The sequence below is a fragment of the Opisthorchis viverrini genome (genome assembly GCF_000715545.1).
Source record: "Opisthorchis viverrini unplaced genomic scaffold opera_v5_10, whole genome shotgun sequence".
Classification (NCBI taxonomy): Eukaryota; Metazoa; Platyhelminthes; class Trematoda; order Opisthorchiida; family Opisthorchiidae; genus Opisthorchis; species Opisthorchis viverrini.
The window spans coordinates 1,268,523-1,282,236 of record NW_008751666.1 but is presented as its reverse complement, the minus strand read 5'-3'; the positions used below and the strand labels follow the sequence as shown (position 1 = coordinate 1,282,236).

The 13,714-nt window shown below is 45.4% G+C and overlaps 1 protein-coding gene across 1 annotated transcript; it reads right to left on the bottom strand.

The window, feature by feature from the left end:
* Nucleotides 1–1,712: 1,712 nt before the first annotated feature.
* On the bottom strand, nucleotides 1,713–8,508 carry T265_12681 (hypothetical protein; the record flags this gene model as incomplete). Its single annotated transcript, XM_009164944.1, has 5 exons — nucleotides 1,713–1,881; nucleotides 4,410–4,540; nucleotides 4,648–4,801; nucleotides 5,708–5,941; nucleotides 8,081–8,508. Coding segments are annotated over 5 exons (1,110 nt in total), but the record flags the coding sequence as incomplete, so codon positions are not given.
* Nucleotides 8,509–13,714: the final 5,206 nt, after the last annotated feature.

The window sequence follows — 13,714 nt, the reverse complement described above, 5'->3', positions numbered from 1 at the left end:
GACTTGCTCAGTTAGGGAACTGGACAGCTAGGAATTGAAGGCGATGTCTTCGACGCATGAGCGCCACTAACTGCATCACTGAGTCATGTCTGCCAGGGCCATTGACCATTCATAAGTTGCGTCCCGGGGTCTCCATCCAAAGAAGCAGCACTTGTTGACCCAACTCAGTTTACTGAGTCAGACCAACTCGATATCGCTGAGCTAGTGAAATCCATTGATGAACGGAATTACTGTGCTCCGGCACTACCGAGATCAAATTGCGCATCTCGGTAATAAAAATAGCAATTGGAACTCCACATTGGTAAATGACAACCAAACGACCTAACAGTGTTTGACGGGCTTGTGATCGGTCACCTAATAACACGGGGTGAGCGCTGGTACTGAAATTTCCTACTGATTCTGGACGGCCGTTGTGCGGTGTATCTCTATGAGAGTTGTTCTCCATCGTCTATGCAGTAAGCGTCGGCCGTGGACCGCGATCGGTTGTATTTCCTCCGGACTTAGTCGCCCAACTTGGACGTTTATCTCGCCCGCCAGGATGAAAGTACGAAGCGGTCATGACAGATCTCAAAACCCACCTTTCTTAGCTTCAGAACTGCAGCCTGCCGCAATATACACTGAAAATGTGAGTTGCTCAAAGAAAACTACTAAATGTTGACAAAATATTACTGTTTGCGACTCACTTTTTACGCACCTTTTTTGGGAGGAGAACTGTAGTATATTAGTACCATTATTAGATATCCGAACAAAATGAGATTTTTGTTTTCGTTGTCGAACCAAGACAAGGCCGATGATGCGACCCGAAACAACAATAAGATCAAATACTTCACTCTTTCTAAGAGGAGTGCGTCAAGCCACCAACAGATAAGTTTCAGGATAGACTCCAGGAGGAGGACGATTTGAATTCTTCTGGGGAAAAATCTTGTGGTTCGATTAAAACAAAGTAAGGTTATCAGAGTGTAAAGACTCATCAGTTGAGACAAAATACCTAAGCTAAGAAATATCACTCACCTGCACCGCAACGTAGTCCCCTGGGTTCAGAGTAGTCGCTGTGCTTGTTGACCCCGTCGTTGGGGATTGGGCCATCATACGAGGGAAGATAACTTTGACATTACAGTCGTTAAAACCAAAAACATCCTCGAATGAGCGGCGACTGCGCTAGGAGCGATGAAGGATATTGAGACATCAGAAAATAAGACAAACTGAAATTCGATCAGAATGACACGAAGGGAAATTTCGACAGCTTCAAATAACACGTCGTGTATCATCAGCCGAAAAGGAATCCCCCCAGAATCTTACCCCGTAAGCCGTTGTCCACTGGTGTAAAAATCATGAATTGGGGAAGAGCACAGAGCTTTGAAGCTGGCACCATCTACCGTGAAACACGCGAGTGGTTTGAGTAAAACAGGGGGCAATTCTGTCTTACAACTGTCTTACAGCATACGCTACAATTTACTCAGTGTTTTGGCACCGGGGTTTTACAGTTAATTATAACCACAATATACTTTTGCTTCTGTTAATGACGATGCGGTCAGCGAGCGGAGAGTGAAAAGGATGGCAATGGAACCGAATGTAAGCAAATCGGATCACCGGAAAGCGTGTCCATTCAAGTAGCGATAGGACGCGTCAGTTTTAATGTCCTAGACCAAGCACTACAATAGCAACTAGGTAGGGCAGATGCAGCACACAAAAGTCAGTAGCATTACTCACCCCTTCTACAAGGACAAGCTGTATTTGGCCGATTTGTGCACGATTAAATTCCAAACTGGCTTGCCGCCCTGCAGCCTTCAATTCTAAATGACGACGGTTTTTGGTTTCCAACGGGACGTCATCTACCAGGCGGTGGTAAGCGCGAGTTTTCTGGTGGTAAAACAAGGAAGACTAAAGATTGAAACAGTAGGACGACTGACCACATCCGGGAAAGTGGCATTCGGACGACTATTTCAACATTAATGTCAGTGAAAAATGGCAAATAAAAGGTCTGACAAATCGGGTTTCTAGGCGACAACTTGATATTAATTCTGAATGATAGTTATGCATGACGCAGAGAAATCACGTCGAGGTGTGAATGGGTCATGTGTTTTCAACGAGGCCTTTTCCAGCCAAGGTATGGGAACAGAACAGAATGTAATAACAATTACTAGTGCGGTGGACCGGGTACCCAATTGCACAAAACCGTGGAGCACCATTTTGACGAACCTGGTTCCAAGCAAGGGCCTTCAAATCGACTGTCGTTTTGGTGATCCAAACACACGAGATTTCAGAAATTTCAGAGACTACAACATGAAACTCAGCTGGTATTCAGCTGACTTTCCCGTTAGCGCCAAGTGAGTATACAGCTCCACAGATTAGTGTTGAGGTCGGAAATAAGATCGAGGGAAACCCGATGACTATGCCCACCTAATGAGCCCCGGGGAAGACAAAACAGGTAACGAGCCGCCGAAGAACTCTCACCCAGGGTGAACTTACTCTTCTTTAGCAAGAACACCATCTGGGAGCACCTAAACTTTTCCAATCGCGAGCTATAGCCTATTTAAAGGTTCAGGCCGAAAAAAACCGACAATCGAATGAGGTTCAGAAAATTCCACCTATCAATCATTGAGTGATGCTAATATAACATGAAAAACTTGAAGATATTGTTCTGTTTGCTGAGCTTGGTAATCTGACCGTAAACCGAGGGAATATCAGCAGTGCATAATAAGTTGTTGGTACGTAGGTGTCCAGCAGTGCCATTCTCATGCCAAAAATGCCTTGGTGACTCGGGGGAGGGGTGGCCTCTGATCAAGATAAATCGTTTGGCCCCTTTTGTCGGATGGTTGGCTAGCTCCAAGATTGGTCGGCGTCCGGATGACATTTGAGTCTGCCTTCCAACCTCTTCCAAATGAACCCTGACCAATTGGTTCCACGTTTGCCATGACTGTCACCTGATCCGTGCACCGCTGGTCGGTTCCTTTTGAGCCTGACAATTCTTTGCTTGTCGTGGTACATAGACTGAGTGAATTTCTATGTATCCGTTCGCTGATTTTATGGTGAAACACCCACATTTGTTTCCATATGCTAAGATCTCCACGTTTCCTAGGTTGAATTTCTGTCCGTTGTCTTCGTAATTAAAACCATGGGGAGTACAGCAGCCTTCTGATTACCGCTTTGTGTCCCTTGGTATATGTAGACAGTTTTCGTCCAGTGTGTCCAACACAGTATGGCGGTCCGTGAAGTAATTTTGGTACTTTGGTTGATTTTCTTCGGTCCGGGCTCCATCTTGGCTGTAGTAGTTGCGCTGTGAGTACGTCTTCAATGTACGGTATGATGACCCTTTGGCTTGTCTGTTCGTGTTGTTATTACGTTCGGGGGTCTTTTATTTCCTGCTTCTCTTGATGCAATTCCGCGGGTAGATTTTGTTTCGAAATATGCCGTGCAGATGATATTCTTCTGTTCTTCTCAGTCCATCGAGCTATCAGGGCAGCTGAAAACTGACGAACCGAAACACTGCCAACTTGCTAAGCAATGGTGAAGAAACGTTTGCGACCAAACTGCCCAGCTTGACGGAAATGACATCCATCTATGCAACCTGAGCCTCCTCAAAAGCAAACGAAAATCTGAGTTATGCACATTTCCCGTGTTTTCTTTCGATATGTAAGGAATATCGATGGATCGTGGCTTTCTCAGAGGACATTCCAGTGTTCTGTAGATTCTCGCGTACACTTGTCAGCTTGAATTCTTCCTGTTTAAACTTAATTGCCGCCTTGACAAAGTCTGCGGGTCTGCCTGAGTCCACTATTCTTCCGTTAAAACATCGTTCCCTTGGCACTAAATGTCACCTTTGTAGTGAACCATGTGCCGCACCTGGCAATGATAAGAACAAAATGAGTCTGTGCCCCGTCCTAACTCACTGAGGCATACTATAGGGACAACAAATTGAGCTTAACAGCTCAGATAACTGGTGGTTACTCCCAACGTTATTCCGAACGGTTTCCGGACGAACTTTTGTTGGTTGCTAAAGAATTTCGTTTGCAAGCTACCAAGGGCAATGCAGATGAAAAATAATCGCTGCGGAGCAAACAAAACACCAGCAGTGAGTGACCCGAATGAGCCCGAGCAAATTATACGAGAGAACAAGTCCTCAACAGTCATTCAAGAGCATTCACCGCATGACCATGTATAGTCTCGTTCTAATGAACAACTGACACAAAAGTCGAGCAGCATATTGTGACTTAGGAAGAGAAAATGCGCAGTGAGGTTGTTTTGAAATGTTCGTCTAACGTATCTCGCATTATACTGTCAACATGAAGTAAGGGAACCTCCGCCAAAACCTTGCTTTTAACTTAACCACAAACCCTATTTTGCCTTAAAGACAATCAGTTTGATGCTAGTTTGGTCCGGATAAACAGTAATGTGCGCGATGAACCTACCTCCCGCATGCTGTAAGGAAAGCAGAACGTGAACGAGTAGCCAACGTTTTTGATTAACTGAACGGAAGCTTCATGATCTTCCTCGGTTTCCCCACAAAATCCGGCTATAAAGTCACTCGTGATGGCAACACCTGAAACCAAAAACAATAAGAGGAACTGACAGGAGACCAGTAACAGTTGGACGAGAATGTGTATAGGGATGCATGGCGTGCTCTTCCACTACTGAACAGGTTCTCACCTGGGATAGTCTTCCGCACTGTTTCCACCAAGGCAAGATAGGCATCTGGTGTGTAGCCGCGTCCCATACGATCCAGTACAGTTGCACTTCCAGATTGGGCGGGGAGGTGAAGATGAGAGCAAATGTTGTGGCGTTCGGCGATCAGCTGCAGCACCTGAGAGAGAGTTTTGTTTTCACCATCGGAATCTTTACTCTTAGAAGGATGTAGTTCGGGATAAAAGGTATTCCGTTAGACTTTCAGGGGTGGTGATAACATTAGCCCATCTCGATCAGCGAGGGCGAAACGTACAACAGAGCCCAACCAGATGAATGAGTGGAGATCTTTCTTACTTCAGATCTGGTGCTCCAAGAGGAAAGCTGAGAAGCCACTTCGTCCCGTTGAAAACCACTAGCAATGCACAACTCACGAGTCTCCAAATGGATTCGAACTCGTGAAGTTCTACCTGGGATATGAACAACCCACCACAGAGAGTTGAATGTCTAAGATTTACGGCTCGTAGCTTTCTAGGAACTCGTAAAATATGCATTGCTGACGAGTCGCAAGAGGCACGAAACGGATGGGCAGAGATTCAAACCTTCTCAATACATGTTGGCTTGACTTAAAAGATGAAATCCGGACCCGAAACTCTAAAATCTTTATTAATACCTACAATCGTAAGTATATGTTTCACACTACAAACCGAAGCTTTCAGATGACTGAGTGTGGATAGCACAGACCTCATGGATTTCATGCGCATTTCATGGATTTCATGTAAATAATATGACAAAGTGGCTGCTGTTTACGAGGCTGAGGGGATCTCATTCCCTCCGCATTCGGTTAAACAACTTCCCGGGTGTAAAACCTACGCTTGTGGAAATCTGGCTCACTCAAATATCTCTCGGGGAATCCAAACTTGTACATGGGTAAGTAAAGGCAGAAAAATCATGCACTCTCTGTTCACTCAATAACAAGCGACCAAAAAAGGCAAGCTAACTTTAATCCAAATAGACACCGGGAAGTTTCAACATCTGTCAACTATCAAAAGCAAAGAAGTCTATGGTGTTCAAAACATTGCAGTACCTCGGGTGGAAAATCTTTGGGATGCGGGGAAGTGAATCGAATTCGAAGTTCCGGGCTTATGCGGCTGACTTCATCCAAAAGATCCACAAATCGCAGACCGCCAAGCTTTGGTCGATAGACTGCATGAAATCCAGGTGTAAGCTGGGTTGTCGATGTGAGCGTCCGGCTCTGAGGAACCGATTGGTCACAATAACTGTTGACATTCTGGCCCAACAAAGTAATATTCCGGACGCCCTGGAAAAATGTATAGACACCAAAGAAAACGTTCGATTTTATTGTTAAAGAGGACTCATCGTCACCAAAATCATACGGTTAGCCCCTCTCAAGAAACAACCACGGGAAGTCTCTACTGAAAAGTAGACAGCCGTTTGAAAAATGTGATGGGTTTCGTTTCATACTGGATTTCGGTGATTTTGTTGCAGTGTGTCGCTGGTTGGTGTAGACTTACACCTTCCTGCAGGGCACACACGCAAAGCTGTTCCTGTCATGTATGGTCAATGATTTCCCCTAATCTTCACGCCTGTTCGGATCAACTGAGATAGTAGCACGACAGGGGGAAAAGCAGGTTCTTTGTCACATGACCACTGCATGTAGCAAGATATCTCAGAGCCTGGCTACGCATTCCCACTGCAATAGAACATTAAAGTCTTCGTGTTTGTAGTCTGACTGACAAGTTTAAGCATGGAATGAACCTACATGTCAGTCCACTGAGGATACTAGATTGATAAATTAGCCAAACGCACTTTTAAACCACAGTAACCATCAGTGCCCTGAATTTCAAGGCACCAAAGTTAACTAATGAGTGGTCGACTCATGACAACCGGACATGTGGCGACCGTTTGGCTTTAAAGTTTAATTCGCATTTGACAGAGGTTAGTGAGCTGTTGAATGTCGTACACAAGAAAGTCAGGATCTCAACTTCATCGACACCATGTGAGCGAATCTGGATAATGCTAGAGCTGAACCTGGCCTAACACAAAGCATTGATAAACTACTGTTTTAACCGGCGTATCGCACGACAGTCCACGCACCAGTCATCAAACTATGGTCTACCGAGAATGGACAAGTTACCTGCAACACATATACATGCCACCCCAAAACTGTGGAAAATTAAACAGTAGTCTACCGTTCGCTGACCTGCAACACCTTTTCGGTGTCTAGCTGATATGCCATCCGAGGGAGGCACGAGGGTTGAGATACCGCCAGGTTGCCCAACCCTAAACAGGAGCAGTCGAGATGCCGCGATTGTGTTCGAGCCACGGACCTTCTGACCAATAAGTTAGTTCCTTAATCACTGGTATATCTCGAGCTCTGAGCAGTAATGTAGAGACTATTTATATCTTTTTAGAGTGGATAGATTTCGTTTGAAAGTGCGACACACTTGTCTCATGTCGCCTTTACTGGTTCGCACTCTCACGTCAAACAGACTCACTTGAGCTCACCTAAGCATGTATTCGGTGGCGCTGGCAAGATCAGCGTGTTCTTCCTTGTCATCCGCACTTGTGAATGATAAAAGATGAGCTCCAGGATACAGAAAATAACCTACTTTCGTAAAAGTTGATATACCCGGGTGTTTACGTCCACCCCGGGCTATCAGTTAACCGCACTGCAATAGACAGATTACAGATGGGAAATGGAGTCAGTCAGAAGGTTAATTTTCCTCTCAGGAACAAAAACGATCACTTGCACTGATGTGGCCGCATGGTTGTGGTTAATGCTCCAGATTGGTGCTGTTATCAGTGACGATGAGGGCAATGAATGCAGTCTTCAGTAATTACGTAGCGGGCTTCCTTTACAAATTCTCCATGTACTAACCAATACCATGATGTCAATTTTCCCACTAAACCGATGAAAAGCAGCACCTAATTCAGTAGCAGGGGTCAAAAACATTCAAGGGAATTCAGTGAGCCTTTTTGCGGCGATCTTAACCCAGCCCAGTGGCTCCAGCCTAGTTACTTCAACATCCAATGATGGCGATGGTGACCAGCACAACCGGTTAGCTTATGATCGCATTGTAATAGCAGTCGGGAAGCGATTCAATGCCATGTAAGGTCAGTCTGAGTATAGCTATAAGACCAACATATTCATTGCTAGCATTGGAAAAACATTGAGTCTGTGGTATACAAAAGGTGAGGCAAAGCATGATCGAGAGCTTATCCAGGTTGACAACAAATGCATTGTAGACTACTGTTTTGCATCACTCAGGCGGGTAGAGGAGAGATTCTGGAAAGACAGGATCCCAATTTTGCCAGCTGACCAACGTCACCTACTTAACGACCCTCGATTTGTACACATATGGAAAACATGACAACCCGAAGTGGTCAATAAAAAGCCTAGACCTGAAAACCTTTGAGCATGACTTCAACTAAGTACCGCTTCAAACAGCTGGGCTGCTTCATCTATAATTGAAGACAAGGGCCTGCTTCTCTCTCGACCGCGGACGAACGGCACAATACAGTAGGTGCACATGTTGTCACATCCACGCATCACAGAAAGGAAGGCTGATGGACTGGACTGATTTCCTTCCAGTCCGTCTTCGGACGACTGGCACAGTCTGACAGGCCTCACATCAGCATATGTTTCTTCAAGGGATAATGCCACACTTGCACCTTGAATTCCAGCGTGCGCATTTGCAATCAGCCTGGGCAGATCGCGGTAGGCATCTGGTCCACAGACAAAATCAGCACCAACAGACAGCGAGAGACGAGGCTCCAGGTTCGAAATTGCTCCACTTGTAAGCCGGTCGACTGAAAAACCTGGATTACGTAGTAGTTTTTCCTTCAAACGCTCAGCCATGCAACCTAGAAAAAAGAGGATGAATCACAGAAATAGACGATCTTACTTCCAAACGCCCATGATTTAGGTCGAAACGTGTGCGAAAAAATGTCGATTCCAGTTTGGCAACTCACAAACACGTATTAAAAAGTGTTAAAGGTGGCTGCTGCAGTTTCGTTCACCAAAGACGAAAGATGCCTGAACAATCTCATTTACCGATGAAGTGGGGATAAAGACGCTTAAGCAGTGAAGAGTCCAACTATATTTCGACAAATACACTCTGCATATTAATTTGGTTTGACTGGGAGACTTAAGTGAATCTATAGTTCATGATATTCTTCAACTGAATGTGCTGCAAAAAGGCCGCCTCATGTTTCAGTTGGTACGATATTCGAGATGTCACCGAAGGGCGAAACAAGTCGTGAATTGCCGAGGAGTTTTCAGCAACCTATTTTTTGTGTGCACTAATCTAATGAAATACGTCATTCACAATCATTCGGACGAAACCCGAAAAAAAAACAGAATGGGCTAAAATCTACGAGCCGAAGAGATTTACCTGCGTCTTTCGGAGATACAACATCCATGGACAGAGGGAAAGCAAGTTTTCAGTAAGAGATGCCTGTATCCCGATTCCACACAAGTACGGATATTGAAGGGTGCAATGCGAATCAGACCTTTAGAAGTTAGTAATTACTTTGGTATATTTTTCTGAGCGACAGTTTAGACGCGGAGCATTGGCTATGGGATTGGCAGATGGTTTGACAACACTATCATTCGATGGATGGGGACGGCCGGTGAGTGAAGAGTTGCAAGGGCAGATGTTACTTCATGGTTGCCCACGTCGAAAAGAGACTGGTTTTGTTGAGGTAACCCAACTTGAGCCTTTGACTCAAAAGCCTGACCCACAAGACAGTGGGAAGATGTAGGGTTTTTGGGAACGTGCCCCTGGCCTCTGACTCAACAGTTTGGACCGCGAGATAGCGGCTGTTATGGTTCCCATCCCGGAGAATTGCTCTTGACCGAGAGTACAGTAGGACTCGACTAACTGTCAGACTTCAGGTGAAAAATAGCATCCGCGCGGATCGAAAAGCTTGGTGGGTCCAGAAAACTGAGTACGTTACGTAGGGAAGAAGTTCTAGGAACGTGAGTAATGGGAAGAAACAACCGCCGAGAAAACCGCTCGCCTGTCTGCAAAAGAGAGCTTGGCACGACCTTATTTGCACCTCTTATCCCACGTTTTATTACGAAGACGAGCGAAGACGGGGCCCAAGAACAACAAGCAGGATTCCAGTCGAGCAGGGGCTGTGTAAACGTTATCTTCAAACTCAATAAAGTTTTAAAGCAACGGCATGCATATACGCGCCATACAATTTTGTTGTCCCTTGATTTCAACAATGTGTTAGATTCTGTCGACCGGTTGAACATACTTGTACAATATGTACACCCCAGAAAATTCTGAAACCGATGAGCTGTTTGCATTCACATACTTTTGGATGCGTGAATGTATGGAGAATCCTCCAAAAGCCCTAGTACAAGCAGTGGTGCCTGACAAGGATGTCTCCTTTCTCCATTTTTGTTCAATTTCGTTATCGATGGGTGTATTGAGGCGAACAATGGCAGATGTCCAAAATCCTCATGCTCAACTCCCTCCGAGCGAGGACCCTATCAACCTGGAACATGCAGACGAGATTGTTCTCGGCTTTGAATACTAGAAAACCTACAGAGGCCATTAGGTTCTTCGGCACATGCTTCGCGCCCGCGAATGGCAAAGGCATGTTGCGGAAGTTACAGACTTTGAACATGCCTCTAGAATTCAGAAAGTTGCAATGGAAGTTGTGGAATGTTATATGTATCTGTATGTACGTGTTCCATCAGCTCTGACTGTAGCGTGACGGATCAAGTCAATGCACGAACCTCAAACACTAGAATTGCTTTTCTCAATTAGTACCAGTTGTGGCATCAATAAGGCGTCCCATTTGGTCACAAAGGATGCGTATATTAAACTGTAGTGCGGGTTGTATGGTTACACAGCTGTGAAATTTGGCCACTTAAAGCGGAGGATCTGAGATATCTTCAGGTCTTTAACCATCGATGCCCCTCGTCTGGAACTAGCGAATTCACAATAAGGGGATCAGAAGACAGGTTTTTGGTGAAGCAGAGAAAATTTCGCTCAATGAACGCATCCTGCACTGCAAGCATAAGTGGCTAGGCCGTATGTTTCGCCTTCTGAGTTACGGCCTGCCGAAACGGGGACTGTTTTTCGTGCCTAATTTGGAGTGGCGAAAAACTAGGATTGGACACAACTCGACATCGCAGAGGCGAATGAAGGATGTCACGAAAAGTTTGAGTGCTGTTTGCCTTCGAGAATAGGGTGCACCTGATCCTCTCGGTACCTGGCTGGAGGTAATGAACGATATGGCCACCGATGTTGGTGGCTATCATGCTGTCAGTTTCTATTCAGATTGTCTGATTTAGTGTTGGAAATGCAGGTACCTTAGATGACTGTGGTAGGTTAGCCCTAGGTCTCTCACTGCCCCATTTTGTTCCTTCTTTCCCTTATTAAGATAAATTCATATGGTTTTGCTGCGGTGAGGCACCAGTGTTCTCAATAGTGTTGCTATCAATGATGATGATTTTCATTTGTTCGAGACAGAAGACAGTTCTGAATGTGAAAGCATAGCATCATTCATTCTCTTCAATTTAACGTCCAAGCAGTCTCCATCATCAGCGTGACTGTGCGCTCCCAAAGATATTCCAACCAAACCAGCTCGGTATCGTTTGGCTAACGGAACCCGACAAATTTGATAAACAAAATTATTCTATTTCAGCACTTTTAATAATGGAGGAAAGAAAACGATAGCCGACTTCGTACGATGACATTGCCTGATTTCAGTTGTGTACCCCTGGAAGGAATAGCAATTCCCAATTAAGACTCCCTCGGTGACCATCGGCCACATAGTCCAACAGAGTGTATGACTGATCTGTGGTTGGTGACTTCTAACTAAATTAGTGTGGGCACTTGTGCTGAAAGCTCAAAAAGGCCAGAAACAGTTGTTCAGGGTATAGCTCATCAGAACAATGAGTGTCGACTCCGAGTCTCCCATTCAACTGTGCTTCCTCTGATCTGGTCGCCCAAAGTGACGTACATACCATCTGCCAAGATTACATTTATCGTTCTTGCTGATCGCAGCAGTCGTGATATCCGTCGGAACGGACAAGTAAACACCGTTTCTCGGCATCGATCTTGATTGATTTTAACCGAGCCACACAGACATACAACGCGAGCACAATTATTTGCCAGAATTCAAGCCTCATAAGGTGCTTTTAGCCATGGGGCTGCATGCAGACCAAACACGACAGGTACTACGAATAGTTGCAACCACGACCACCAAATACCTTGTGAGTGAAATGTGGAATCTTTGAGCTCACCTCAGGTGGCTTGAAGTGTGCGACCAAAGTAGGACCTTACACGAGCATTTTGGAGACAGCGTACATCAAAAGAAAGCGAAATCATAGTTTAAGCGAAAAGTCTGTTACTTAATAGGACGGAGTACTCGGACATTGGAAGCTACAACGTGGATCGGACCATTTCAGCTTGATGATGGATTATTTTGGTTTATTCCTCTGGACGATAGTTTGCACGGCGTCGTAATCATCATAATCATTATTGTCAGCTGCAATAACCGCGTACTTGTAGTACAGTGGTTGTAGCCGCCACAGTTTCGTTTACCGATTATTTGGGGAGGTGGAGTGGGTAGCTGCGTGAGCTGATAAATTAGTACCTAAATACAGCACTGCCAGTAACTGTCAAGTATGGGAATTGGGAAGGGAGCTATATCCCTCGGTATAAAAAGCGGTGCCTGTTTGTAGTGTCGACTTACGCTCCAACGGACTGCAGTTCTGATGCGGAGAAGGATACTTCCTATCGAGAGCTTTCTTGGCTCCTTCGTCAAGCAAAAGCACTGACATTTTGATCCTTGCAGACGATCTGAATGCTCAAGTAGGTCGTCTGGGCTCCTTGGAATCACATCTGGACAGTCAATTAGGAGTCGATGCTAGGTACACAGACAAGGGAGATCGACTACTTCAGCTGTGCTGATCATGAACTGTTTCTGGAAAGTAAAACCTTTCAACATAAACGTTCGCACCACGTAACCTGGTGGGCACCAACTGCAAACCAACTGTTTGCATGGCAGCTAGGCACCGAAAGGGTGCTACAGCTACGGTTTTAGGGCCAATATTTTCCAACCCATCCTTCGTCGGGATGAGGCAGAATCGCTGCTCATATGAAAACACTCTATTGCTCTCACACTCCAAACGCAGACTGTATCTTCAGACCACTTCATAGCACGGTAAGCTGTAGCATGCGGTTTCGGTGCTCTCCGTGTGCCTGTTACCCTGTCCTTGTTCGCAAGGTTAAACCATGTAGGGCGAGGTTTTAGCCAGTGTAGCCGGTATAATCATCGTAGCACTCAAGCCCGACCAAGGTGGCGGTTTAGACGGTACCTTGTAAGCCACACAGGAGCACAGACCGTCGCATCGCAGTAAAGTCCGGTGTCTGGCAGACACTAAGCTATACGCGTGTTCAAGACGACCAACGGTTGGTAGAATTTCTGTCTTGATTCAATGCGCCTTATTTGGTTGCAATTCGAGCTGAGATTCTGTCCAGGGGGTCGCTTGTCCGACAGGTGGCCCTAAAGAGTTGTCACACACCCTACTACAAATTAGGCCGAAACTCTCCATTAGTCTCACGCTTGCAAGAGCTAACCCCACCAGGACACCTCGATTATTACAAAATCTACGATCGGTGATGTAAAAAGTGGTTTTAGTGAACCACACCTGTTTCCCACACCACACATTAGAAGGCCAAAAAAGGCATGTGGAGTGGTGCCACAGGGGTAAAAAGAAACAGCTAAAACAACTCACCTACCAAGTATCCCTATTTTGATAGATTTTCCTTGTTGCTTTGCCACTAGACGATAGTGATGCAGTCGCCTCCAAATCTTGCTTTCTGCACTTTCCCGAATTGCACAAGTCATCAAAAGCACTGTATCGCACTATAAGTGCGAGCATTAAAACCACCAAAAGCGTCCATTCACCTCTTGAAACGAAGTAACGTTTTGAAGACCAGCCATGGATAAAACGGATTTAGCAACTTCAGTGTCGCTGTGGTTCATCTGACAACCATAAGTTTCGAAATACACTGAAAACCATCGATTAACCGGATAGTGG